A 26,754-nucleotide genomic window follows, 5' to 3' on the forward strand; every position below is an offset into this window, starting at 1 on the left:
ATTTTTTCAGCAGTGGGTGCAACACAACAAATTAAAACTTTTTTCTAGGTTTTCATCTCAGCCTTAAACAAAATTCTTTTCCCAAATAAACTTTTACACAATCTGCTGTATCATGGGTGGCTCAAAGCGAGTCCCATTGTAGGGGCTGCCTGGGTCCCTGCCTTGGTGCTTGTGGGGAAGCAGAAAGGAACAGACCCACAGCTGCTGAGGGGGTGGGTGTAGGGCTGCAGGGCCAGGGTGGCACCTGCCAAGGCTGTTGTCTCACTGCTGCGAGAGCTGTGGCCAGGCTGGATGTGGGTGACCAAAGGGTTGGCACCCCTGGGTGCTGTAAGCCACCTGCTGTGGATGGAGCATCTCCTCCTTCCCTCACGTTCTGTAGGGTGCTGAGAGGGCTGGGAAAGCACCCAATGTGTAGATAAGGATCCAGTTATGCTACAGGCATTAAAGTTATTGTTAGCCCCATGGGCAGGTTTAAAGCAAACCAAAGGGTACAAAACCCCAAAGTCCTTCTGAAGGGGAAAAACTAAAGCTATGGACTTCATCTCCACCCAAAGTTCTTCTGAGGGGGAAAAACTAAAGCTATGGACTTCATCTCCTTCACAGACAGTGGAGCATCACTGAATTGATGACTATTGGGCTATCAAAATGGAAGGGCAAGTAGGTAAGATGACAGATGACCTGGGGAATGAGTTGGAGGAAGAGAGTGTACAGAGCAAAAAGAGCCTTTCCGTATTTGTTTTCAAGATAAAGTGTATGTGGTGGAAGATAACACACCAGTAGGTACGGTACCTGGTACCTGAGAGCAGTTGCTTGAGCCTTGGCAGTTTTCTTTCCCTGAGGCAGATTCTGTGCCCCTGCTTGCGAGGTAGATTTCAGCAGTCAGTGCTAAGTTTGCATGGAGGCATCCTCCTCGCTGGCAGGCAGGGCCGTTTGGTGCTAGCACTGCAGATAGAGAAGTGTTACCGTGATGGGTCAGTTGCAGTCTTGGTGGTAAAAGCTCCAGACTGGAGTTAATTCTTCATTAATGCCGGGATAGCTGATGTGACAAGGGTCCTCTGCCAGCAGCAGCCCAGGAGCATCCTCCTTTCAGCAGCTCTGCTGTATTCTTAACTATGTCATATCAATCGGCAAACTCTCATTTCCAAAAATGACCTTGAGCCGTTGTGAGGGAGGGCTTCAGTCACCAGCCTTTCTTTTCAATAAGCTTGGGCTTCCTGATGAACAAATGCCAAGGTCAAGTTTGTTAACAAAGAACGCTTTCTGTTTGCTGTACAGGAGGTATTTGGCTACAAAGCCCAAGGCTGGCGGAGAGTCCTGTGTGTTGCTGAATGCATCTTGTCCTGTGGGGCTCTGCTGCTGCTGTTTTACTGGAAGCCTGGGTGGGATGTGTGGGCAACCTGCATCTGCTGCAGCTTGGAAGAAGCGGATGTTGTTCTTCTCAGAACAATGGTAGGTGAACCCTCCTGGCTCATCGTTATTTGCAGAACCTGTTGTTTTCCCAGATAGGGCTGCCTGTCTATCTTTGCATGATGTAGCAGGTTAACAACACTTCCCACTTTTGGAAGTGGAGCGGCAGGGATGAGTCAAGCTTCAGAGGACCAACCACTTGCAAAGTTTGAAGTACTGTGTAAAAGACCCTGTTTACTCTGACAAGAGTGCAGCTACTCTGCCTGAAGGCTGGGCACCAAGCAGGCTTCAGGCATTGCTGCTGCCCATGCGCAGGCTGCAGCAGCTCCCCTCTGCCAACAGCACGTTCCATTAAACAGCTCTGCCTCCTCCCTTCCTTTATGTGCATGGGGTGCAGCTAACTGGCGTCAGCGGAGGGATCATCTTCAGAAGTTGTGGCTGTTCATAGCCTTTCTGCTTTAAAGGTATTAGAGAATGACAAGGAGATGGGTTTTAGAGAGCTACATTTCAGACATTAGTTATATTCTAAGACTCCAGGACTGTAAATGAAAACCCAACCCAATTCTATCAGAGCAAATACTTAAGACACTTAACGCTCAACATTGCATTTTATTCCTAAAATAAATGCACTTAAACCACTAACTGAGTAATCTTTTGCTTATTGTAACTAGTTACATTAGACTAAACTGATTAAAGGACAATTCAGTCTGACAAATGCATGTATAGCAGTAAAGCTGAGTTGCTTTTGGCTATGGATGTGTAGCAAGTAACACAGCATTAGAGGAGTTTTGTAGAGCAAAGTAGCTGGTGCTGAGGACTCAATGTCCATACCAGAAGTATTTCAGAAAGCTTTTACATCCAACTAGCTCTAGTCTGATCCCACAGACTGAATATCTATCCAGTAACTATTGAAGATTCTGGTCTAGTTTCATCTTCTCTGAAGTTGCTCTGCAGCGTGAACCAAAGCAAATGGAGATGATTGCGAGACTGACTTCTAAGTGCTTTACTGATTGGTACTAAAACACTGATACCAACATCCCTGTTACTATGGACTGAGAATTGCTATGATTGCAACAATGCCACAGTATTGTAGTTCTCTGGGAATCTCATATATGCTTCCCGGAGTCAGGAAACATTATCATAGGCAACATTTTGTGCCTGTCACTGAACTGTGCTCTATTTCTCTAGGATGAGTTTCAGAGATACACCTGCAAGAAGGTGACCTGGATTGATTTGTCCACATTGGCACTACCTGTTGTAGTAATTCAGATGGTCCTCTTGTAGCTGATAAAGACTCTGTCATAAACAGAGCTGTAATGAAGCCACAGTTAAAGGTAAGTAATCTATAAAACAGAGAAGGAAGATGGCAGGGAGGAAGCAGGTGAAAATAGAAGTCAAGGCACCTGGAGGCTCCCAAGGGTGCTCTGTCAGCATCTTCCTGTGAATCCTATTTACAGAAGCTCATTTTTTCCCCTAAAACATGGGAAATATTTCTGCAACAGCGAGATGGTTTTCCCTTGAATGGCAAAAGGAATTTTTGCTATTTTGTTTTGCAGATGAGATGTACCCAGGTAGAAAATCCGTTATATTTGGGACTTTTCTGTAAAAGAATTCAGGAAAGTTGGGTGAGTGTCAACAGTCTGTTACAAAACCTTTTGTGGCAGGGGACTCCCTTGCCTGAACTTTCTCCTGTTATCCTAGATCATTAGAAGACAGCAACACATGTCACAGCATACACCACAAATTTGGAGCTGGCCTCACAAGGGAGGAACAGAAGATCAGGTACATCTGAGTAGACGTATGAGCTAGTTGTGACAGCGTGACCTATTAATCCTTCCTTTCAAATTCATGTGAGCTTCTTGTGACTCTTTACTCCTTACTACTTTACCTTAGTAGTAAGGCTGTGCAAACTGCGTAGGTGACATTTGAAAAGGTGCAACATCATTATCCCTTACACTTGACTGAGCTCATTATCTTCCCAGGGATGCCAGGCTAAGTTTGGGGAGAACACCACTGGTTCCCCCTGGATTTCAGGGTGCAGCAAGCTGTGACTGGCTTACTTTGCCATTTTCTCCTTAAAAGCCCTCTGGAAAGCTCATCACAACGTTTAGCAGCACACCAACAATCTTTTCAGCAAGAAAACAGTAAAATTCTGCCACTGTGTAAAGTCCTCTTTGGATACAATAGCTTCCTGACAGGTTTATTTGTCCTGCTTAGCCGTGCAGTCCCCCAGCACTTACTTCTTTAGATAAGTGTCAATATTATCTGGGTGCGCAGTTTTCCACATGAAGTCTTATCCTATGTGACTAATCTATAACATGGGGAACTCTTCTCTACCTTCCTACAGGCAGCTGGTGTGTGGGCCTAATGCCACTGAAGTTGAAATTCATCCTATTTGGAAGTTACTTTCTAAAGAGATCAGTAAGTCAGACTAGCACTTGGTGGGACAGGTTTGAAGTGTTTTGAAGACTTTACCTGGCCACACTGGGATGGGGTGATTGCTTCATAGGCATAAGCCATGGAGGAAAGTTGGTGAGCTTCCTTTATGGCTATTAGCATTCATTCCTGGCAGAAGGTTACAGCAGGGAGGAATATGAAGCTAAGAGGATGCTTGGTGCTGCACACTTAAGAGCTAAATGTTTCCCATATGATGATGATGAACATCTCCCATGAGCTGGGGTATCTTGCCTTGTGACTGAGCAGTGACATGCACCTGGAGTGCTTGTGCTTTCTGCAACTGCTGTGACTGACCATAGCCACATCAGTAGTTCTGTCCTTTCCTGTAGGCTCTTGATCATGATCTGCAATGAAAATGTTATCGGTGCAACTAAGGCATACTTGTTCCTCTTTAATAACCTTGTTTTAGTAGTCCAAAGGTAGTACAAAGCATTGTACAAGCTTGCTTGTGGCCTCAACAGTAGTGTAAGTCAGGAGTGTGCTATAGAATGGAGGACAACATTTGGGAAATTCCTATTTTATAATTGCCTTGTTCACCTAGTAACTTCCCTTTCTCCTATGACATAGAAGCAAGAATTTTTTTTTTCCTGCATAAATAAGGACACACTGCAAGACTGTTCTTCCTCTACAGAGGACAAAACAAACACAGCTTGTGGATATGAGGAGAGACACGTATGGATGGTTACTTGCCGAGTTTGCGTATAGAAATGCTGGACATATATTTTTGCCAACCCGTAAGCAGAGGCTTTGCGTACAGGATACTGTCAAGTCATCTGTGTTCACTTTAGTGGACTATGGATGCTACTTGAACGTCTTTAAAATGGAAAAGAGCTAGGAAAGCTGGGACTCCGGGCTAGTATGCGTCTGAACTTTAAGCAGAGTTTGTTTGCAACCCTACAAAACACACGAGAAGCTCCAGGGCTCCTGAAATCGCTTATCTTTGAGGTTACCAACCTTCCAGCGCCCTCTGGAGATGGTTTTGAAGAGAACGCCAGTGTAGCACTCTGAAGAGTTTATGTAGTCTGAACTCGGCACTTCTGTCCACGACTGAAGCTTCATGTCTGAAATATTAATGGTGGTGCCTGGAGGCAGACTGGTCCTCATAAGCTTGTGGTATTTTAGTCCAGATACAGTTTCAGTGTCCGAAGGCCGGCACCCTGATTTAGAGTCTGTCTCTTTGTCCTAGTGAATGTCAAAGGAAGTACTGAATTTTCATCGAGGGACCAAATTTGTCAGATGAATAATTCATTTCCGTTCCATTCTTTATGCAGAAAGCTCTTTCAGTGGCTATTTTAGTTATACCAGTTCTCCAAAAAAGTCCATCACTCCTTCAGACAAGCCAAGTGGTGGGCAAATCTCTGAAAAACTTCATCTAATTCTTTTGTTAGCTAGATACCACAATAACTAAAATTATGTTCTCAGACTTCAGTGGGGCTTGTGGCCTGTTTTAGCATAACACATTAAAGTGAGTGATGACTGGTATTGTAAGGCTGACACAATGGAGAGCAGCTGAAAGTGGAAGTCCGAGGAAATCAAGCCTTCATTTTAGCTGCAGTCTAAGACTGATTACTGATGGCCCCACAGACCTTTAGTTCTTTACCATTTTTCTTTTTCCAAATAAATATCATATTCACAGTGACTTTCTTAAATCACAAAGCATTAAAGACTTTTACAGTAATTCAGTCTTTTTTTCCCCACATTTGGGCAGTGTCTCCTGCGTAGCAATTACTTAGCATCGGAAATGTTAAGGTGACCTTTGGCTACAGTGGGAAACCAACCAACTTTAAGTCCGTTAAGTCTGACTTTAAGTTGCCAGCATAGTAACTGGTTAGCAACAGCTTTTAATTACAAATATCATGAACTACGTGTAAGCTGGTAAGTTCAGAGCTGGAGGCTATTAATGCTCTAAAAGAGCCATGACAGAATGCTGCCTTGGGATGGCAAAACAGCCCTTTAAACCAGTGTTTAAGGCACCAGGATGCTCTAATGAAATGTTCTTGCCTCTTCCCACACTCAACCTCTTCTGACATGTGTTATGTCCATCCCCTGAAGTGTGTTACATTTGTGTTTGCAGATTTTAAACCCCTTCTACGTGTTCCAAGCCTTCACCCTCACGCCGTGGCTGTGCCAAGGCTACACTGAATATTCAGTGGCCATCATAATGTTGTCGATCATTTCTGTTGGCTTAACTGTGTATGACCTCAGGCAGGTGAGTCTGCCGCGCAGCCTGCCAGCTCCCCGTCTGGATTGAGGTCTGGCACCTGGTATTTGTAAGACTTTATGAAGGTGGACTATACCACCTTCCTCCTGTAATTTCAGGAGGATTCACTCCTCTTAGGGTTTGCTAAATAACAGGTCTTAACAGCAAAAAGAAACATGACTTTTTATTTCTCGACATTGTTCAACCCTTCTGCCGTGGATACAGCTGCTTGGAAGGTTTTTCTAACAGTCTTGGCTCATTCACTTTTTGACCTAAAGCACTCACCTGTGATAAACCTGAAACCCTCAGCCTCTATGTTAAGGCAAATAAATTGAGCTGAGCCTTGCACAATGCTTGCCTGCCATTGAGTATCCTCATGCAGCTAGGTGATGTTCCTGGTGCTTCCTGCGGGAATTTGCTCTCACTGGGAATTTGGGAAACACTTCCTTGATTTCTGAACCCACTTGAAATACACAGGGAAGGCAAAAATCACATGGAGAAAGGATATAATAGGGAAAAAAGAGAAACTATGTGAGTGAAAGTACAGATGGGAAAGAGCGATAGGAACAGGAGTCTGGCAGGTAAGATTTTAATCTCTCAGGTCTTGGATATTAGTTATCACATTCCTCTGTACTGTTAAGGTTTAAAAGCAAAAATGAACTGAGGATTCCTGGGTTCTGGTAAATGTTTTGTTAATTTTCAGGAAAAATATAAGGGTTAGAGGACAACATTGAGAATTACAGTTCCTGCAGACAGCGGGGCGTGATTTGAGGTGGGGGATGGCTGCTCTGGGATGCGCTGACCTGACTGTCATTCTGCTTCAAAGCCAGGCACAGCTCACGTCATTGTCTCCCGATTCACTGCTAAAATCATTGTTCCTGCACTGAATTAGTGGAGAAGGGCAAGATTCAGCCCTTAGAAAGGTTCCTTGAGTAGGTGGAATAGCAGACTGCTCTGTGAAGTGCTGCCCGGGAGGCAGCAATAATTTGCCCTTCCAGCAGCCGGTTTTTGTTTGAATCGACCCTGCTTTTCCCTGGGCTGGTAGAGGCATGTGTGCACATTCCCGGTGTGGATCCTGGGCCCCCGGGCTCACAGGGCTTTGGGCACCATGTGCTCACTGGTGTGCTGTGCTGACGAGGCACTCCTGCACACCCGTGCCCTGCCAAGGGCATGCTTGCATCGCTGCCTCACGCTGATCTCAGCGAGGGCTTTGTGAATAGCTGGGGCTTTTGCCAGCACAGGTGTGTTGGCTGCGCATCGCGTTTTTGTATCTCTGACTAATATCTGTAGGATGACTAGCACTCCCATGTTGAACACGCACTCGATCTCTTCGAGCACACCTTTGTACTTAAAGTGTTGGTGTCACGTCCTGGTATTGCAGAGCATGAAGAACAGATAAGGTCCATTCAGCTTGCTTTGGCAAGGCTGGTTTTATTGTGACCAATAATTTTGGCAGGAGGAATTACAACGTTTGGGGCCTCTGGATATTCTTCAAACTGGCTTGACATCTTCACATGAGCAATGCCAATGAAGAAATCCACACTTGGGGATTAGTTTTTTGCAATTGCAACTTTTAAATCAAGATAAGGCATTCTCTGTAATGGCCTCGCAATGAGAGTTGACTTCATCATTATCTCAGGATATTGTAACTGTCTGAATTAGATTGCAAAAACTGGCAAAGCACAGATACCCAGCTAAGTTAGAATTTCTGTTTTTTCTTCTTGCAATGGCAGTTTTGTAACGATAGTCTTTACAACCTGGTTGTCCTGTTGATAGCCTCCTAGCCAAGGATAAAACTGTTGAGCACAAAGAAACCCTTTATGAAGGGACTGCAGATAGCGACAGTGCAAGTAAGGAGACTTACTCTGGCACGAGGCAGGAATAGGCCCTTGAAGGTCGAGGGAGATGCAGCAGCACGAATTGGAAGTGAGCAGAAAATTAGGTCCATGTTCCCACAGCAGCTTGTTCCAGGTTAACTCAATGAACTCTCCTCCTGACGTCTAAGTGATGTGAAACCTCCCCTGGATAACTCAGCAGGGTTCAGTTTCTGTGATGTTAGCATGATCACTGAATTGTAACCTACCGCTTCCCTTGAGTATTGGTGTTTCAACACTGCAATTGCTTTCCCATCAACAGCAGTCTACCAAGCTGCATGACCTCGTTGAGGAGCATAACAAAGTCCAGGTTGCAGTCTGCACAAAGAGCGAAGGTGAGTCATCTGAGTCTCATTTTCCTCACCAGCCTGCATAATTAACTAACATGTTGAAATGTACCTGGAATTGCACAGCTCCTGTTGATTTCTACGGCTGAAACGTGAAGGGCGAGCTGCAGGGAGAATGGGGCAGAGGGAGGTGAGCCAGGCTGGGCAGTGAGAAGTGTGGGCACAGCCTATGCGGTACAGTATCATTATCTGTATCTGCAGCATCTGTAATAATACAGGTGAACCTAGTAATTTGTGTTAAGCATTGGGAACGGCTTGGAAAATCTAATTTCACAAACAAGCAAATAGATAATAACTCTGGCCTTCCGAGACCTGCTTCCCTGCTCTGCTTGAGGCTACTTTCACAGTCTTGTCAATTAACTTGTGAGCAATTTTCAAGGAGACTAGATATATGGCTCCCACTGAGGTGTGCACTTTTTCATGCGTCTCAGTTCCTTGCTCGTAAAATAGGGGTTATAGTTATTTTTGCCTCCCAAAGACATTGAGATGGACAATTGCTAGGGTGATGGGAGATGTAAAAGCCTTGGTTAAAAGAGGGTAGATTTAGACTATATGTAAGAAAGAGATTTTTCACAACAAAGGTGGTGAAGCACTGGAACGGGTTGCCCAGAGAGGTGGTAGATGCCCCATCCCTGGAAACATTCAAGGTCAGGTTGGATGCGGCTCTGAATAACCTGATCTAGCTGAAGGTGTCCCTGCTCATTGCAGGGGGGTTGGACTAGATGGCCTTTAAAGGTCCTTTCCAACCCAAACCATTCTATGACTCTATGATAGATTTTCTTGGTCAGAGCGTTTTATGGAGACTAAGCAAATAAAACTGAAGACAACTTGGAGGGAGGCATTTAGACAAGGGCCGAACTTTGTGCTGTTGTTTTTTCAGTCAGTATTATTTCTAAGCAGCGCTGGCCTTACATCATGTCGTGTGGAAGTTTAGTGATGATGTGTGTGCCTTGAGACTTTTTTTAATTGCCCAGAACTTGTGCACAAGTAAAGTTCATTTTTGTATTGTTCTATAGGTTGCAAAGAGCTGGAGTCTCGTTACTTAGTCCCTGGAGACATGCTGCTTTTAGATGGAAAAAAGCTCTCTCTCCCATGTGATGCTGTCCTGATTGATGGAAGCTGCATTGTGAATGAAGGGATGCTCACAGGTGCAGCCTTGGAGTTTGAAATGCTAACACCTTGTGCAGATTGTCTGTCAGGGAGATGTCTCTATCTGTTCTGACGGCAAATTGTTTACTATTTATTACAATAGTTTGCAGCAGGAGGTGGAAAAACTGTGGCTTGAATAATTCACAGTTGTCTTGAGCTTTTGAACGCTGCCATTGTATAATACACATTTTTTTATCCACATTAAAAACAAGTATGATTAATATACTGTCAGGAGTAGAAAGTGAAAATACTCAAATACACTGAATTTTTTGAGTTTTTGGATTCTGATCTTGCAGCAGTTCTGCTCAAGCAGGCTATGTATGAGCACAGGGTTCAGTGTTATACCTAAACATCAAGACACTATGAGGCAAGGAACTTGGTTCAGGAGCAAAATTTGACCCAAGCTCCTTGATGCAAAATGTGCAGAGAAACCATCCGATGTACTCTGAAATTAAGACTATTATAATGTCTGTAACCATAAATCCACATGTGTGAGTACATAAGCAGCTAATTAGTCAGGCAAGCTTGAGCACCTGAAGGGTGCTGTCACTTTCTAATGTGCGGCACCTGATAGACTTCTAAATGCCCTTTATGTGAAGCCGCATGCTGTTGTTGTTAGGTGAAAGCATTCCTGTTGGTAAAACTCCCTTGCCCCTCATGGAGAGTCCAATGCCCTGGAAAACCCATAGCATGGAAGACTATCAAAGACATGTCCTCTTCTGTGGGACAGAAGTCATACAGACGAAGCTGACGGGCAGAGGACCTGCGAGAGCTGTCGTGCTGCAAACGGGTATTTCTTTTATCGTTTGCTAACCAGTGGAGAGAAAGTGGCAGTCCCAGAGGCTGGTAGAAGAGCTGGTTTCTCTTTGTAGTTCAGGTCCAGCAGAGGTATGCTGTCCCCAAGAAATGCCTGTTGCCATCTGATGGCTAAGGCTTGTGCAATGTTACCTGTTGTAACAGGTAGCCTGTAACCTGTAGCACTGACGCGGTACGCCGCCACTATGTCACATACGCAATGTATGGCATGTCTTCACGCAGGGTTCAATACAGCTAAAGGTGACCTGGTGAGATCTATCCTCTACCCCAAGCCAGCGAACTTCAAAGTCTACAGCGATGCCTTCAAGTTCATCACAGGCCTCTCTGTCATTGGCGTGTTTGGACTCATCTACACCGCGTGTGTGTTCGTGTCCCACAAGGTAAGTATGAGGGATGCCTCCGCGCTGCAGGCACCAGCTCTGAGCCCTTGGTCACTCAAGATCCTTGGAATATTGTTCACTTCTATAATTCAGTTTTTGGGTGCCAGAAATGGTGGTGGTGGTGGTGAGACGGACAGAACAAACCAGAATAAATCTGCCACCCCCAGGGGCAGAGGATGTGTTGCTCCTGGGCGGGGGAGCCCAGGTCGGCCCCCCGGGAGCGGTGGTAGCAGGACAGGGAGGCTGTCCCTGCCCCATTGCCCTTGCTGCTCTCGCTGTTCGCAGAAGCCGGTGGTAGACGTGGTGGCTATGGCCCTCCTCACCATGGCTGTGCCTCCCGCTCTCCCCGCTGCCTTGACAACAGGCACTGTTTATGCCCGGAGGAGGCTGAAAAAAAAGATTTTCTGCATCAGCCCAGAGAGGATTAATATCTGCGGGCAGCTCAACCTTGCTTGCTTTGACAAAGTAAGGCGCTTCCTGGGGCACGGACAGATGCTGGGGGCTGCTAGGAACACGGGCCGTTTCTTTTTTCCACCGCATCTACCCTGATCTAACCCGGGGGGAAATCCTCTAGAGGTGCCCATGCAGCAGGGTCACGCTGCGGGCAGGAGGCTTTCCTGACCCTGCCTGGGAGCCGGGAAAGACCTCTGGGGACACGCAGGGGGAAGGGGTGGGCGATGGCAGGGTAACTAGGTATTTATTTAAATCTAGACAGGCACGCTAGAAGATGGACTGGACCTGTGGGGCGTCATCCAGAGATGAGCCGGTAAGGAAGGATTTCATTAGCGAGGACTAATCTCCAGCGTGAAGGTACTGCCCAAATGTCTAGTTAGGAGAGAGGCAGTTGCACAGGATATGGAGGAACAGCAAACAGCAAGAGATGTTTGGGTGCGTTTGGGGAGGCAGCGTGCAATGAGTGTCCCTGCTCCCTGCTCAGCTCCTTCCCTCCGAGGAGGGCATTTGGGTGCCGCTGCGGCAGGCGTAGCCATAAAGGTTGCTGTTAATTCAAGACAAACAGAAGTCAGCAGCAGCATGAGTGTTTTTAATTACCCTGAGGGGATTTGGAGAATATGCACAGAGCTTTTCAATTATGTCATTCGCAGCACACTTCAATAAATATTCTTAATCTAGTCAATAAACCTTTCGTCATTTAAATGTTAGGATAATGCTCCTTCTGTTGAAATTAAGTGTTGCTGACTTTGGTGCCTGTTGAATCTCACCTACCTTCTGTAAATGCTGTGAAAAATCTGTGGGACCCCAGATCAGACCTGCAAAGCTCAGCCGTCCTTAGGGACTCCCTCAAACCCATGGCAGGTTCCATCTCAATTCTAAGCCCAAAGACCACTGAAATACTCAGGAAATAGCCATTATGTAAACATCAAACTTGACTGGATCCAGAATTTAATTCGTCTTACTGTAATACGATAACAGACTTCAGCTCTGCAGTGCCTGTTATGCTAAACACAAAATATTAGTCTTCTGCAGTGGCCAGGACAAATCACACCCCACATCTACTCCCAGGTTTTCATTAGTAGTTGTTAATATATCAGATACTTCAACACCACCGAGATAATCATACCATATGAATGAAAGGATGAATTCATTGTGAGAGCAGAAAAGTCACATTCCAAATACTCCCTCAAAGGACAGAGAGAAAATTACTATCTGATGCAAATTAATGAGAAGAAATTAATATGTGTCAACCAATAAAATACTCTTCCAGTGGGAGCAAACCGCAGGTGCACAGTACAATCTCTTCTTGGCCCTCCTCCAGTGCATCAGGGAGGCCACTCTGAAGAGGCGCACGTTGAACGGGCTTGGAGCACACCGAAAGGCCGACAGCTTGCAGCGGTGCCAGAGCGATTTCCATGAAGGTAGCCTTGCAGGTAGTGTCTGCTCACATTGAGCAGCACAACAAAACCGGATCCGTATATCAGAATAAATTAATGTAATTAAAAAATCCTCTGTAAGGTATCAAAACGTAAAGCGCTCTTTGCAGGCATGTCCCATCTGCACCCGGCTGGGAACCAGTGCTGGTGGCTGGCCAAAACACAAGGAGGAGCTATTGCTGTCTGCATTGATCTCATTAGCCTATTTGCCTAATTACTCTTTCTTAAATGTTCACATTTTTAAACATAGTGTAAGACTAGCTGTCAGCTAAGCTGAATGCTGCGAGGCAATGACTGTAAAGGAATTTAATTCAACTTACAAAATATCTTATTGTACGTTTAATAGGATATAAATGTTTGTTGGGTTTATGTGATGTTTAGCAGTTTCACAGCGTCTCTCAAGTATTAATTAATAAGCCAATTATGACCGGGCTGAGAACAAGGTATAATTTGCTGGAAACAGAATAGACTTTGATGGCCCAGAGGGACAACAGGTCCCAGATTCATTGTTCCTTTTAACACAGCTGCAAGCTGTCACGCTGCTCGCTTCCAGATTCATTTCAGTGCGCCTGTGTTAGTAACATGGGATGCTACTGGTGATCAAAGGTAAATAAAATCTATTTAAATTTCTCCTTAACATTCTAGCCTAAATGGTAACAGGCTGCGTTGTGGTCTGGCAGACACATCTTGTCAGCCAGCCAGTTTCTTATGGAGGAATGTGTGTGTGTGATAAGAGAGGACTCTGAGAAATAACTTCCATGATGAAATTATAGAGCCTTCTCCCAGCCCAGTCTCACGTGTGTTCGCTCTGTACTGCAGTGACAAGGAGGGAATAAACCTCAAGGCTGTCCACAGAAAGAATTTGGGGCATGAATCTTTGATAGCGTGCCTTAGTGTAACTCAGTAGGAGTCAACCAACTTACTCTTTTTTAAAACCAAGGTGTGAGAGACAAGCATCTGGTGTCTGTGGCTGTGCAGATGTAAAATCTACAGCTGGAAGTGAAGGTCAGGCTCCTCGTGGCTCTCTCGCATCCCTCCCAGTGGTGCTGAGTGGGCTGACGGTACTTATCCACTCTGGTGGGTACACAGCACCAGCCCACGCAGATGCACCCCCTTTCCATACTGCAGCTTCACAAATCTTCTCCTGGGGCACATTGCCAAACTTCTCGAGATCCCTGCTGCAAGTTGTTTCCTCTCTGATAGTGTCTTCTCTGCTTTGTCTAATCCCAAACTGCCATAGCCAAGCAGGAGTCCTGTGTCTGTGCCAGTCCCTCTGAGTGTTTTACAGTGAAAGTAAAGTAACACAGTTACTTCACATCAAGTTGAACTCGTGCCAATTAATTATTGGGTACTTTCTGACCTCCTGAATGCATCTGACCTGTTCATCAGCAGGATGGGTAGGACAATGCATTTCTTGCAGTTATTGGGCTCAGCTCCACCGAGTGCAGCAGGGCAGCACCTGTATGCACTAGATGAGGACTTGTGTCTCTGCATCCCCCTTATAAGCAGTTCCACTAACCTTCTCCTTTAATCAGGTTTCAGAAAATCCATAAGTTCCCATTCAGCACTCCTCTGCCCTGGGGACCTCTGTGCGGAGCCATGGCAAGCTGTCATTCACTGGTGGTTTTGGACAAGAAGATTCAGGGAGATCCGCTGCATCTGAAGATGTTTGAGGGCACACACTGGGTAAGGTGACTCGCATCCTCTGCACACATCTGAAGCATGGACACTCCCAGCCCAGCTCATGGGGATTAACTCACGAGTCAAGCTCAAATAAATGCCTGTAGGGGAAACTCCTTTGGCAGTCCTGATCATAAGAGCTTGAATTTGCTCTGTTATTTCTACTAACCTCATGACAGATTTGCAGCACCGTGGCTGCTTTTTGATAGTCCAGCAATCATTTTCCTTGGGGCTGCCTGCATTGGAAACACTGGAGTGTAAGGAAGCAGAGGGGGAGCCTGGTTGCTGCTTGCTGCAAGCAAATGATCAGACCACGCAATGTAGAGCGCAAGTCAGCCAAGGGAACGCGCAGGCAGGTTTTCACGCCCTTATGCCAAAGGCTGTTATCTCTGATTAGTAAAGGAACATCCCCGTGGAGAAACCAAGGCTGGAGCTTCCAGTTGAGTGAACAACAAATCTCAGAGAGACCTGGGAAGAGACAAGAGATTGAGCCTCGGGGCTCATCCGTGGGGATGAAGAGTTGCTTGAGTGGGAGCAGGATGGAAGGAGGCATGAGAAGGAAAGTGGCTGCTCTTCTCCCTGCTATGTCCTAGCCTGGAGGGGTTCTGGGTCTCTCCAGTTAACTGCCTCATCATCTTTCCTCCTTCAACCTTTTGCTCAAGAGAGATTAATCAATAAGTAAAACAGATGGCAGCTCTTTCTGCAGCACTGCGGGAAGGCATCAGGCTGGTGCTCGCTCCTGTGAAAGAGCGGGCAGCAGCAGAGCCACATGGCAGCGACTACAAGGCTGTGAGCCTTGGCAGCATGTAAAGTAACAGAGCTAGAGGGCTAAAAGCATCCTACACTGAAAAACACCACCCTGTTTCTGCACAGAACATCAGTGAGAGTCTTTTAAAAGCAGGAGGCTGGAAGATAAAACCAGCTAGATAAGGATAATTATTTCTCTCTCCCTTCATCATTGATATGGCATTACATTTATGTGGAATTTGCGTTTAGAGAAACCACGAAACTTGACACAGGTTTTTACTTTTATCAAGTGAAAGGACGCAGGGACATGTAAGCTTCTGCTAAGGACAAGGCTGCAGGGTGGCTGTCGCTGACGATGTATAGGAAGACCTATCAGATCATAACAAAACACTTCTGCAACTGGGTGCCAACAGTAAGTGGGACACCCCCCCCCCCCCCCCCCGCCCCCCCCCCCCCGCCCCCCCCCCCCCCGCCCCGTGCTGCTGCCCCTGCTTTAACAGACAGGTGTAAAGTAAAAAGAAAAAGTCAGAAATAATGCTTTTCCTTGTACAGGAGATAGAGAACTCCAGCACAGCTCAGGACGGGGCTGGTGCTCTTCACACCTGCGTTGTTAGACCGGGGCTGAAGGCCAGCAGTGTAAGTCCAGCTCTTTCTGAGAATGAATATTGTGTGTTCTCAACCTGCAACTTGTGCAAACTCGTAGCACATGCACTATCCATTTACCTGAGGTAGTGGTTGCAAAATGCCTTTCAACCACTCTTGGTACTGCGTTGCATCTTCCCCCAAAACACCCGGGAAGCATAGGACCAGAAAAGCAAATTCTGATTAAAGTGGAGATGCTGCTCTGAAGTGGCATCTAAAGCCCTTCACGTGCCTTAAAAGCCCCTCATTTCCAACTCCACTATTTGCGCTAATGAGAGGTACAGACTTTTCTGAGTCCTCACCCTGTAAAGCTGCTGGCAAAATGAAACTACACAATCAGTTTAAGTGGAAACTAATGCAGAGAGACCGTGTAAACAGAATGAATGTCTAAAGCATGAGTTCATCTGCAGGAGGAGGCAATGTGAGTAAGGACAAGGCATTACAGCTAGAAGCATGGACGTGGGTCCATGAGTCCTGCTGGTAATGGTCATGCAACCCCACTAGCAGATTTATCAGCATCACCCCAAAGCATGATGTTGTTTGCTTCACTCTTCTCCTTAAAAGTACACTTAGGAAGCTCCAGGTTTTGACAGCTGAAAAGCGTTATGTTTCCAGCCCAAATGTTGAACCAGCCAGCATCCTTCCTGGTGGAAGGAGTGTGATTTCTGCTAGCAATACTGGGAAGACAGTCCCGTGGCAACACGGAAATCAATCTTGTTTCTAGGATTGCTCTGTTCCCTTGGTAATGTCACTGTAACATGTCAAATTTCAGTTCCCAGGACTGTAAATGCAGGAATATTACATTAATATGTAGTTATTAAGAGAAAGAATGGGACAAAGCTTGGAAAACCAGTTAAATATAAAAGAAAAACAGTGAGATTCCTGGGAATTACACTGGGAAGACAGAGTTGCTGAGACCGTGTTTCCTAAACTTGCAATCAGTGATCTGATCCCATAGCCAGAAGGCAGCAAAAGTGAAATTATTTCCTATTAATAATAAATCACCTTAGCAAGAAAGCCTCAAAGCTGAAGTTCAGAACAGATTTGCTTTGTGTAATCAGTGACTCAGGTAACATGTCACTTTCCTGACCTCTCCAGGCTCCCGTGGAAGGAATAGCAATCCTACATCAATTCCCATTTTCTTCTGGGCTGCAGAGGATGTCTGTTGTTTCACAGAAAATCGGAGAGGAACAGTACTACCTGTACATGAAAGGAGCACCAGAAATAGTGTCCAGCTTCTGTAGACAAGAAACTGGTATAAAATTGGAAAAAGGCAACTTTACAGTGTTTATTTGGACTTAATCCAAACCAGAGTTTATGTTGAGACTCTAATCCTAAAAGGTTTTCAGCTCTCACTCTTCCCACCGGCAACACCACAACTGCACGTGTATGACTCTTCCTGCAAGCAAGCCCTGGGCTTGTTAAATGTCATTAGTTAACGCTACGAACAGGTTTTCGTTGCTTGTTTGTAAGTTAAAGACACAGACAGCCCAAAGCTAGTGAAGTGTGCAGCCCGACTTGCATCAGCTGAAGATACGGTACATAAATAATGTGGCTATGTCAAGATATCCAGAGCAGATGTAGGATCAAGGTAATTGCATGTGTCACAGCAAGTGTGTTGTGCTGTACAAGTTCTTAAATTTCTTGCTAATTTATTGCCCTGTAAATTCAGCATTGAGTTACTGACCCAGCTTGCAAAGGCTTTAAATCTCAGCGATGGGAAACTTGCTGTAGACATGCAAATTACTGTTATTAAGGATAATTGGTATTAACACTTGAGCCAAGACTTCTGTCCTCTCTCTGCAAGTAAACATAAGCTTTTCTTTTTTGTATGTGAACAATATTATAGGCTTATACTCAAATTTGTCTGCAAACTTGAAACTCGGGTCACAGTCACTGAATGCTTCAAAAGGTTGCCAAGAAAACACAGTACCAATGAATGGTCTGTGGCTCTGTGGTTTGTTATTTCAGATGGCACTGACCTGAAAACAGGTGAAAACAGTTTTGAGGGACAATGGAAAGATTTAGTTTAGAGCCACCTAAGATCTAATGACACAAACCTCCAAACAAGTCAACCTCAGCAAGAAAAATGTCTTCAAAATTATGTTCCACTTCCTCAGGCTTCTAAATAGCTCCTCTCAGCCTGTCTTGATTGTTTCTATATTGATTACAGCTTAATGAATAATTAGGTACCACACTGTAAATCTGTGATTGCAGTACATAATGACTACAAAGTACTGCAAAGTTAAAAGGAACCCTTTGCTTTCAGAGTCACGGAAATGATCAAAGAATTGAAAATTTAGGATTTGGGAGAATTCTTACATTAAGGCATAAACATAAAAACAACTTCCTCAGTCAATCAACATGTATGCAGTAAAGCTTAGGACAGAATTATGAAGTCAGTCATTTGTTCTCTGCCCAGTAATTCATCTTCTCTACCTGCACCTTAGCATGCATTTTAAAAGTATAAAACAGACACATAGATCGCTTATTTGAACAGTGAGTTACACAGCCTTGGTACAAACCAGCTGACTTCTATGAGAGGCCACAGTGCTGTAACTAAGACTATAAAGTGGTTTAAAGGACAGGCATTTAGCCCTAGAAAAGCAATCAGCAAGGATACTCTAACCATGAAACTTTATTTCCTGTAAACAGTCCCAGCTAATTTCTTAAAGGAGCTTAAGACGTACACAAGCCAAGGCTTCGGAGTCATCGCCCTGGCCCACAAAGTGCTAAACCCAGGCAAGGATGTAGACGTGAGCGACCTAGAGAGGTAAAGGTGTGCTGATGAGCTGCCGGTACCGCTGTGGAGTTGCTTTCCCATCTACTTGTTACAACCTGCCCCAAACTGACTGGCCCTGACCCAAACCTTCTCCTCCTCTCCTGCCGAAGGAAGCCTGTTGGGAAGCTGTACCGTATAACACCTTCCTCTCAGCAGATGCTGATTACACTGTTAATTGCCTGCTTTACTGCTGCTCCTGCAAAGCTCATTGAGCTGAATTTCAGAATCTGTTATCAAAAGGTAATGAAAGCTGGTTATTGTGCTTTTATATGGTAATGGATTGGGACTGCAATAGAAATTCTGTATGCCATAATCTGTGGATTTCAGCCAGCCAGTTCCTGCAAATCCCTGCCCCTCTCACTGGACTTGCATCTCTGCTCCATTGCTGCTTCCTAGAGGCAGCAAGGTAGCAGATCAGCAGCTTGGCTGAAGCTACAGAAATGCCGGTGTTTGTTGAGCTCTGCTTGTCTTGAACTCGTGGCAGTTGTGTTTCCCTGCGGAGCAGGCGTGTTTCCCATCAAGCACGGCTTTTCCGTTGAACGAACACCGCCGGGAGAGTCTTGCTTTCTGTGCAAGAGCGCATGTGTGCTTTTCCGTGGGAAACAGCACATGTGTTTCTGTCGTTGCTCCGAGAGAGGAGGCAGAGTCTGGGCTGGTGCTCCTGGGCCTCCTGGTGCTGGAGAATGGCCTGAAGCTGGAGACAAAGCCCGTGCTGTGAGAGCTGACTGCCGCCCGCATCAGGAGCATCAGGGTCACCGGTAGATTCCTCCCGGGCTCCTCCTGTGGCTGTGCTGGCTGCTGCGGGGCACATGGGAGAGATTCACCCCTCCAGCATCCTCCGTTGCACATCCGTGGTCTCTACCTGGGCTGCCGCCGTGCTACGGCAGATGTGAGGAGCCTGCCTCTCCGCTATCCTTGCAGGGGACAACCTGCAGACAGCTGTCACGGTGGCCAGGAACGTGGGCATGATTCACATGGGCAGCAAAGTCATCCTCATCGAAGCAAACGAACCGGAGGGCTCCAGTCCAGCTTTCATTGCCTGGCGACTGGCAGAAGACAGCAAAGCAAACACAGCTGCTCTCCATGTAAGCACAGCCAAGGATGGCTGCTTTCGGGTGGCAGGGGGAATTAACGAGCTTTTAATGTCTAATTAATGTCTAATGTCCAGGATCCCTAGGGCTGGAATCCTTGCTAAGGATTTGGAAGTAGCTCTGAGGAACAGAGGAAACCTGGGGGCTAGTTTGTATTTACTCCAGGGCATATGGAGGTGTGGTATGGACCATGAACCTGTTAGGGAGAAATAATTAATACGGTGGCTCTTTGCTCAGGGCAACATGCAAAATAGCTGGCAAGGCTCTGCAGATGCAGTGGCTGCCTCAATCACACTTGAAGTGTGCAGAATTAATGCAGTTATACATATTGGTCTGTGTGACCATCTGCTGGACCAAATTTCACTGTCTAAAGCAGCAGCCTGTGGCTAACAGGGATTAGTTACTGTCGCGGCCTGAAAGGAGTCGTTCAGGACGACCTCCTTCCCCGTGAGACCAACGACCAAGTTCGTGATCCCCCTGGACTGAATTAAGGTGAAACGACACCAGCCAACCAATCTAACAATTTAATAATACGAAATGCAAGGCATGAGGTTACATAAATGACTCGATGGCAACTACTCTAACTAAATAATTCAACTAAACAAACAAGTCCCCTACAGCACATCTTTTACACTTTGACAAAGAGAGGAGAGAGAGAGAAAGACAGCAAAGAAGATACCACCACCCGTGGATCCAGCAGCGTCCCGTTGGTCCTCTTGATGCTCCTTGGTGGTGGGGGTCCCCCTTTTTGCTTCTGATGGTGTCATTTTTATACAGTCCCAGTCCCACCATCTCCGTCTGCACACATATACAACAGGCTGATTCCAAGAAACTTCATGCATATGCAACAGGCTGATTCAATCAGGCAACGGCACCTCTGCAGACCTTGGTGTCTCCTCTCGCCGTATCTCTGCTCTGCAGGAGCCGGTCATTGCGCAGGCACCATATCTCTGCTTTACAGGAACAGGTCCTTGCGCCTGTATCTCGGTCTTCTCTGGGGTCCACTCCATATCGAGGCGTGTTCAAGCCGTTGTACCAAAAAAGGTGTGGGTTCCTCGGAACCGTGAAATGTTTAAGACAGAAATGGCATATTGGTCCGCCACAGTTACACATGGAAACATGGCTAGAAATCACATACTGCCAGGCGTGAAGTTTTACAAAAGGATGCTGCGGAAGGCTGTGTCCCTGGTTGCCTGGTGGGAGGCTGACGAGGTGGAAGTGAAATGGCATGTTATTACCTCAGTCTGAGAATAAACGCTGTCTTATTTCTAGGAGGTATGTGCTAATACAGAGGAAAAGATCACCTTGGAAGGAGAAACCTGCAACTACCATTTTGCAATGAATGGAAAGTCCTATCAGGTTGTTACAAAGCACTTCTACAACTTGCTGCCAAAAGTAAGTTCAGAGGAAACAAAGCCCTTACTTGCTCTCCCTGTGTTGGTAAGTGGTGGTGGTGTTCCAGCTGAGAGAGGTGTTTTTCTGCCGGTTGCTGTAGCGTTGTCACTTCACATTTTGACAACTCCGGGCAGCCTCCCACCATGCCTCAGGTTTAACACAAACAGCTTGCTTTCAGCATCTTCTAAGACCTCACGTGACAGGGGTGGCTGTGGTGCTGCGAGCAGCTGCACAGTGGAGTTACTCCATGGTCACCTTCCCAGTTTCAGTTTAATTAAAACCGCGAACCCCATTCCCACGTACCACTACCACAACTGGCAATGGCCTCTGCTCAGCGGGGGCATCAGGAACATGAAATCCCCATGTCTAGCAGTGGAAGTCTTCAACTCCTGTCACCCAGTCCATAAAATAGCTTGGTGCTGGGACAGATTTGGGGATTTTATACTCCCCGGCCAGATTTTCAGGTAGGAGAAACCTCAGGCTGAGCCGTGTTATTGCTGCTGTCCTCAACCATCTGCTCTGCACTTGGGAAACACTTACACCACCTCGCTGCTCCACAGGCTGCCGCAGAGCACGTGGTGGTCGCTGGCTTCCCGGCACCTCCGGCAGAGCCGGCAGGGCAGAATACAGAGCAGGATAAATCTGATGTTAGAGGAAACCTGAACCCTAAGGGTGGCAAAACCATGGCAGGGTTTGGGAGACAGGATTAGAGGGTTTTGTGAGTGTCAAGGCACGCGTCAGGGAGGGCTGATCCTGCCTCGGTGGGAGGATGGAGGCAAAAATGCCTGCCCAAAGCAGCCTGCTGCTCACTCTTGCAGATACTGGTGAATGCAACCGCCTTTGCTAGGATGTCTCCTGGCCAGAAGTCCAGCCTTGTTGAAGAGTTTCAGAAGCTCAAGTAAGGTTCTCTTTTGTTCTCTTCTTGAACCAAACCAGTAACAGGTTTTCTTTGGAGTGTGACGGTCCCAGCTAGTGCTGCTCCAGGCCCATCTTTCTGGCCCTCCCTTCCTCCACACGCGGCCCCTGTTCGCCTTCTCTGTGGCCGCCTTCCTCCCCGTTCCCCCGCAGGGATCCCTCTGCATCGGGCGTACCGGCACCCCTCGCCAGACTCGGCCGCGGCTTCTCGCCGGTGCGCTACGAAGGCAGCGTTAAGTGAGGCTGAGATAAAGATACAGAGGCAGACCCTGCACATACAAGTACCCCCCACCCCCAGCAACTCCTGCATGGCTGCTGCGGCTGCAAAGCTGAAATCACCCGAAGATGCTCCTTCAGGCCCCCCAAAGGAATGTTTCCCCCCCCAAACAGGACTCACACGAACTATGGCTATTGCTTGCTAAGCACAAACAAGATGTGATACCTTTCTGGAAAAGAAACAGTTAATTATTGGTTATGAGGCCCTTCCTTTGGGGATGAAATTCCCTGCCGTCTCAGAGGGGCCTCGTGTGTGGTGGTCTGGGAGCTGCTCTGTTATTTCACCAGTTTCTGTGTCTTTGGGTCTGCAAAGACAGATGAGGAGAAAATGCTGATAAAAACCAAGCTGCAGCCCCGGGAGCTGCTGCAAACGCACACGCTTCTCCCTTTCTGGGGCCCCTGGTACCAAGGGGAAAACACTGGAATAAAGTGGCAGCATTCCCTTTCCCGGTACAGCCTCTTTCAAAACTTAATCCTAATTTGGCTCCGTGCACTTTGACCCAACCTCTCCCCACATACAACTCGTCTTCTGGAAACAGCCACCACCTTCTCCAGGGCCAACACGAGTCCCTGCTCTGGTGTGCCGGTGGGTGCTCCACCGTGGGATCAGCTGCGTGCAAGGCTTACGCGTTGTCCTCCTCCTTCCTCCATCAGTTACTACGTGGGTATGTGCGGTGATGGTGCCGACGACTGCGGGGTACGTAGGAGCTCATCTCCCGTTCTTGCCAGATTTCATGCCTTGCAACCTAAGGAGCGCTGTGACGAGAGGCTGCCCGACACCACTTGTCACCAGTGTTTCCCAAATTAGCCCGTGGTACGCTTGGTCAGTGTGTCACTGTAAAATACTATCTACATGCATTTTTTATGCTAACATACACAATAATGGAGGATTACTGGTTTGCTGTTTTTTCCCCAGAAATAGGGGCAAGAGACTTTCTTACACATTTCTTACACAATTGTAAATTTGAGGGTCTTAGCCATAAAAATAATAATTATGATATATATTTATTGTATGTCATACCTAGTATATTATATACAATATAGTTATATTATTACAAATATGTTATCATAATATAATTGTGTAAGAGTGCATTAGCTTGCTTTATAAAATTGTCCACAGCCCACTCCTGACACTAAACCAGGGGTGACAAAGCCAGGTTACAGGAAGCTCGTAAGGGAGCAATAAAAGGAATATGAACAGGAGATTGAAAGGAATAGAAAGAGGATAAAATGCTGATTTAAACACTTTAGCAGACTGTTTAACAGGAGAGGTGTGCACAAACTCCAGTGTGGGAAACAACATACAGGGTGGTTCAAAGGATTGTAAATGGCTATAATGGGATTAAATGAACAAAAGAAGGAGTTAAGCTCCAGGGAAGGGAAGATATCTGGAAAATGAGATCAGCTGGGCCACAGAATAGAGGAAGATCACTTACAAAGGACACCTGAAGCAAAACTTGTAAAGCACCAGTAAACATGCTGCGTGGGGTGGGAGGGGTAGCTGGGCGGCTGTCTCTCCATCTTCTGACTCTCACGGATTTCAGGCTTTGAAAATGGCCCATGCAGGGATATCCCTGTCAGAGCAGGAGGCATCCGTGGCCTCGCCTTTCACCTCCCAAATGCCCGACATCCAGTGTGTGCCGGAGCTGATCAGGGGAGTTTGCTGGGTGCCGCGCTGGTGCAGTCGCGGGTGCTGCTGCCTGCTCTGAGCTCGGTGCGTGGGGTCACGAGTGGGCGTGCACTGCCCTCAAAGATGCTGATAAACCAAACCTCGCTCCTCAGTAACTATGTACATAAAGCAGAAGGGGTTTTGAATGGGTTTTGATCCTCAAATTCCAGTGCTGGGAGGTTTTTTGTGGTTTTGGGAGAACATTGCCCATGGTGGCCGATATTTTTGCAACAGGTACAGCAGGAGTGTCACGTGAAAGGGCAGGTATTACAGTGGCCACAGAATAGATTTTCTTGTCATTAATTTAAAATATCAATACCCTTGTGCTGCCCATGGTTGTGGAGCAGCCAGTGATAACGCCATTTAACCAAATTTATGCAAAGATAATTGCCTGTTTGTGTAGAAATGTGCTTGGTTCCCAAAACTGTTGAGCAAATTAGTAATGAAAAAGCAACAGCAGCTTAATCCAGGTATTAAAATTGTGGCTGCAGAATAAAACCAAAGCAACAAAACACTGCAGACGAAGGGTAGTTAAGTGGCTCTGCAGTATCTTAAGGCCAAAACATTTGTCTATGGAATTTGAACTGTTTTCTATTCTTCTTAGGGATCCTAAACAAAAGGAGTTACCCTCCTCAAAAACAGAAACCATCTGTAGCACTAAACCCACAGTACTGTAGCTGTAAGTGGGGTTTTTAGCTTTGTTTTGTGTTTTGAGCGGGGAAGGTCGAGCTGCTTTGGTTGCTTCCTTCACTGTGGTTAAATACCTGACCCTTTATGGCCTGATTCAGCTTGTTGGTACCGCTCTGCTGTTTTGGGTAAGTGTCTCATGCCCATCTTTGATCAGTATGTTGTGCTCACCGTATGTTTTTATCTCTAGTGGTATTGCTCGGCAGGGAAGAAAAGGCATAGAGGGCTTCAAGGGATAACAAAGATGTGAAAAGCTGGGCAATTACTGGCAGGGGGTAGATTGGTTGTAGGGACCCCCAGAATCGGGGAAAAAGCCCGGTGATAAAACTTCATCTCTTCTAAAAAGAAGAAGGGGAATTAGAAGTGAGGGAGTCCTGCCTTAGCTGGGTGGTGGAGGCCCAGGAGCAAGACTTGTAAGGTGGGGGCTTTGGGAGAGCAGCTGCCTCTCTCTGCTGGAAAAAAAGCTTGACAAAGGAGTGAGTGTTTCAGGCAGATGAAGGAGGGTAGTTAAGGAAGAATTACCATTGTGTATCACCAATATGGGATAAATCCTCTAAAATTTTAACATATAAAAAGAAAAACAGTGAAGGAAATTCATGTATGGATTTACTCTGGGCCACCTCTCTGGCCTCAGTTCCTGCACATCTTCTGTCACGTATGATGTATAATACAATTCGGCTTCTGTGCGCAGTCCCGCAGAGGGTGAGGGGCGGAAAGCACAGTCAGCTGCTGTGAATCTGCAGGGTACAGCCGAGGCTTGGAGGCAGAGGGGGGCTGCTGGTGGGTCACCGCCTGGGGACAGCTGCCCCAGCCACTAGTGTGGGCACACCAACTTTGTCCATGTCGCTGCTACCCGAAGACATTTCAAACCTGGCACAAAGTGAAGCTCTGGCTGACATTGGTATTACTGTGGGCTAAGGGTGTGTGATCTGATCCAAGTGGTCCAAGGGGCATTTGTATCTGCCAGGAGAAGGGTGGAAAAAACATTCAAATGCCATATTAAAATGCTGAGTTGCCCACAGCTGCTATATATTAGCAAGGGGTGACAGCTGGCAAGCTGGGCTTGCTATTCTGCACGGGGTTGCATCAGGGCTGTGAGGCTGCTGTTGCTGGCATGACATTGCTCCGAAATAGCTTCGGATGCTACAGTTCGCAACATCGAAGTTGTCATTGGTTCTCAGGTGGTGCCACCTTTGTTTTTGTTCCAGCAACTGCAACTCTTTGGGAATCACCAGTATTTGATACAAGATGTCATCATTACCCTTCCGGTTTACTTAACAAGTAAGCAGCTCGGGGAAGCCAGCTGTGTCAGTCTGAGAGCCTGAGTGTAAATAGTTGGCTTCATTTCCCAATAAAAATTAAAATGAGGAGCCAAGTTCTCCTGTGAGTAACATCATAACCATTGATGCTAGACCAATTCCTAGGGCCCAGGGTGTAGGATTCGGCTTATAGTCCTTTGCAAACACAGCTGCAGAACTCTGTGTGTAACCAGTAGGGTTTGGGCGCGAGACTCGACTAGAAGACGAGAGGTTGCTCTGGTGGCTGCTAGTGGGGCTCAGGCAGCATACTTTAGGTCATGGCTCTCCTGTGCAGCTCTTAGACTCCCATGGAGATCTGCATGGATGGGATGATATTCCTCATCTTCTCTGTGTGTTTTCCTGAGGGGGGGATTCAGAGGACATTCAGGTGGAAAATAGTGGAGATCAAAGCTGGTTCTTGCCTGCTTATGAGGGCCAGGCTCACAGCTTTCACCTGTGATGGGCAGAAGGGTGTCTGTGTGTGGCTCTGCTTGCCCAGCAAACGCAGAGGGATGCTGGTGGGCTGGGCTGCCACAGACTGCAAATGCCTCCCGTTTCTCTCCAGCGAGCCTGACTGAAGCCTTTCCAAAGCTGGCACCTTATCGCCCTCCGGGCCAGCTCATCTCTCCTCCCCTGCTTCTCTCCATCACCCTCAACGTGTGCTTTACCGTAATCATGCAAACCTGTGGCTTCCTTCTGGTGAAGCAGCAGCCCTGGTACGTAGTGCTGGCCGGCCAGAGGCGAGTCCCTCCTTTTCTCTCTCATCTGCAGCTTTCAGATCACGTTGCTGCTGTGTGCGGGGGATGGACGCTCCAGCCTCGCCGTGGCGAGGACCCGAGTGGGACAATCCCCCCCAGCTGTGTGTGTACTCAGCAGAGTGTTGCCAAGACAAAATTGCGTTGCTGCAGATGCCACACAGCAACCTAAAGGGCCAGCCCGAGGGCTAACGCACGCGTGCTTTTCCGGGGCCTCCTTGGAAGCACGGATGGCGCTGCCCATCTGGGAACGTGGGAGAAGTGGCGGGTGGCCATCCCCGTGGCGGCGAGGCGGCGC

The 26,754-nt window shown here is 46.8% G+C and overlaps 1 protein-coding gene across 1 annotated transcript; it reads left to right on the forward strand.

Annotated features, from left to right (window-relative positions):
• Window positions 1-1,275: 1,275 nt before the first annotated feature.
• Window positions 1,276-26,441, forward strand: LOC104621339 (probable cation-transporting ATPase 13A5; the record flags this gene model as incomplete). The annotated part of the gene is given in 27 exon segments (XM_010287797.1): window positions 1,276-1,449; window positions 2,596-2,662; window positions 2,665-2,741; window positions 2,964-2,980; window positions 2,982-3,032; window positions 3,109-3,189; window positions 3,755-3,848; window positions 5,939-6,073; window positions 8,201-8,273; window positions 9,302-9,433; window positions 10,054-10,224; window positions 10,473-10,630; window positions 10,916-11,095; window positions 11,342-11,380; window positions 14,035-14,205; window positions 15,499-15,582; window positions 16,687-16,843; window positions 18,244-18,361; window positions 19,004-19,128; window positions 19,292-19,455; window positions 20,734-20,856; window positions 21,675-21,754; window positions 22,702-22,744; window positions 23,592-23,725; window positions 24,432-24,531; window positions 25,612-25,684; window positions 26,267-26,441. Coding segments are annotated over 27 exon segments (2,996 nt in total), but the record flags the coding sequence as incomplete, so codon positions are not given.
• Between the last annotated feature and the right edge of the window lie 313 nt (window positions 26,442-26,754).

The sequence above is a fragment of the Phaethon lepturus genome, unplaced genomic scaffold (genome assembly GCF_000687285.1).
Source record: "Phaethon lepturus isolate BGI_N335 unplaced genomic scaffold, ASM68728v1 scaffold28535, whole genome shotgun sequence".
In the NCBI taxonomy this organism is placed as follows: domain Eukaryota; kingdom Metazoa; phylum Chordata; class Aves; order Phaethontiformes; family Phaethontidae; genus Phaethon; species Phaethon lepturus.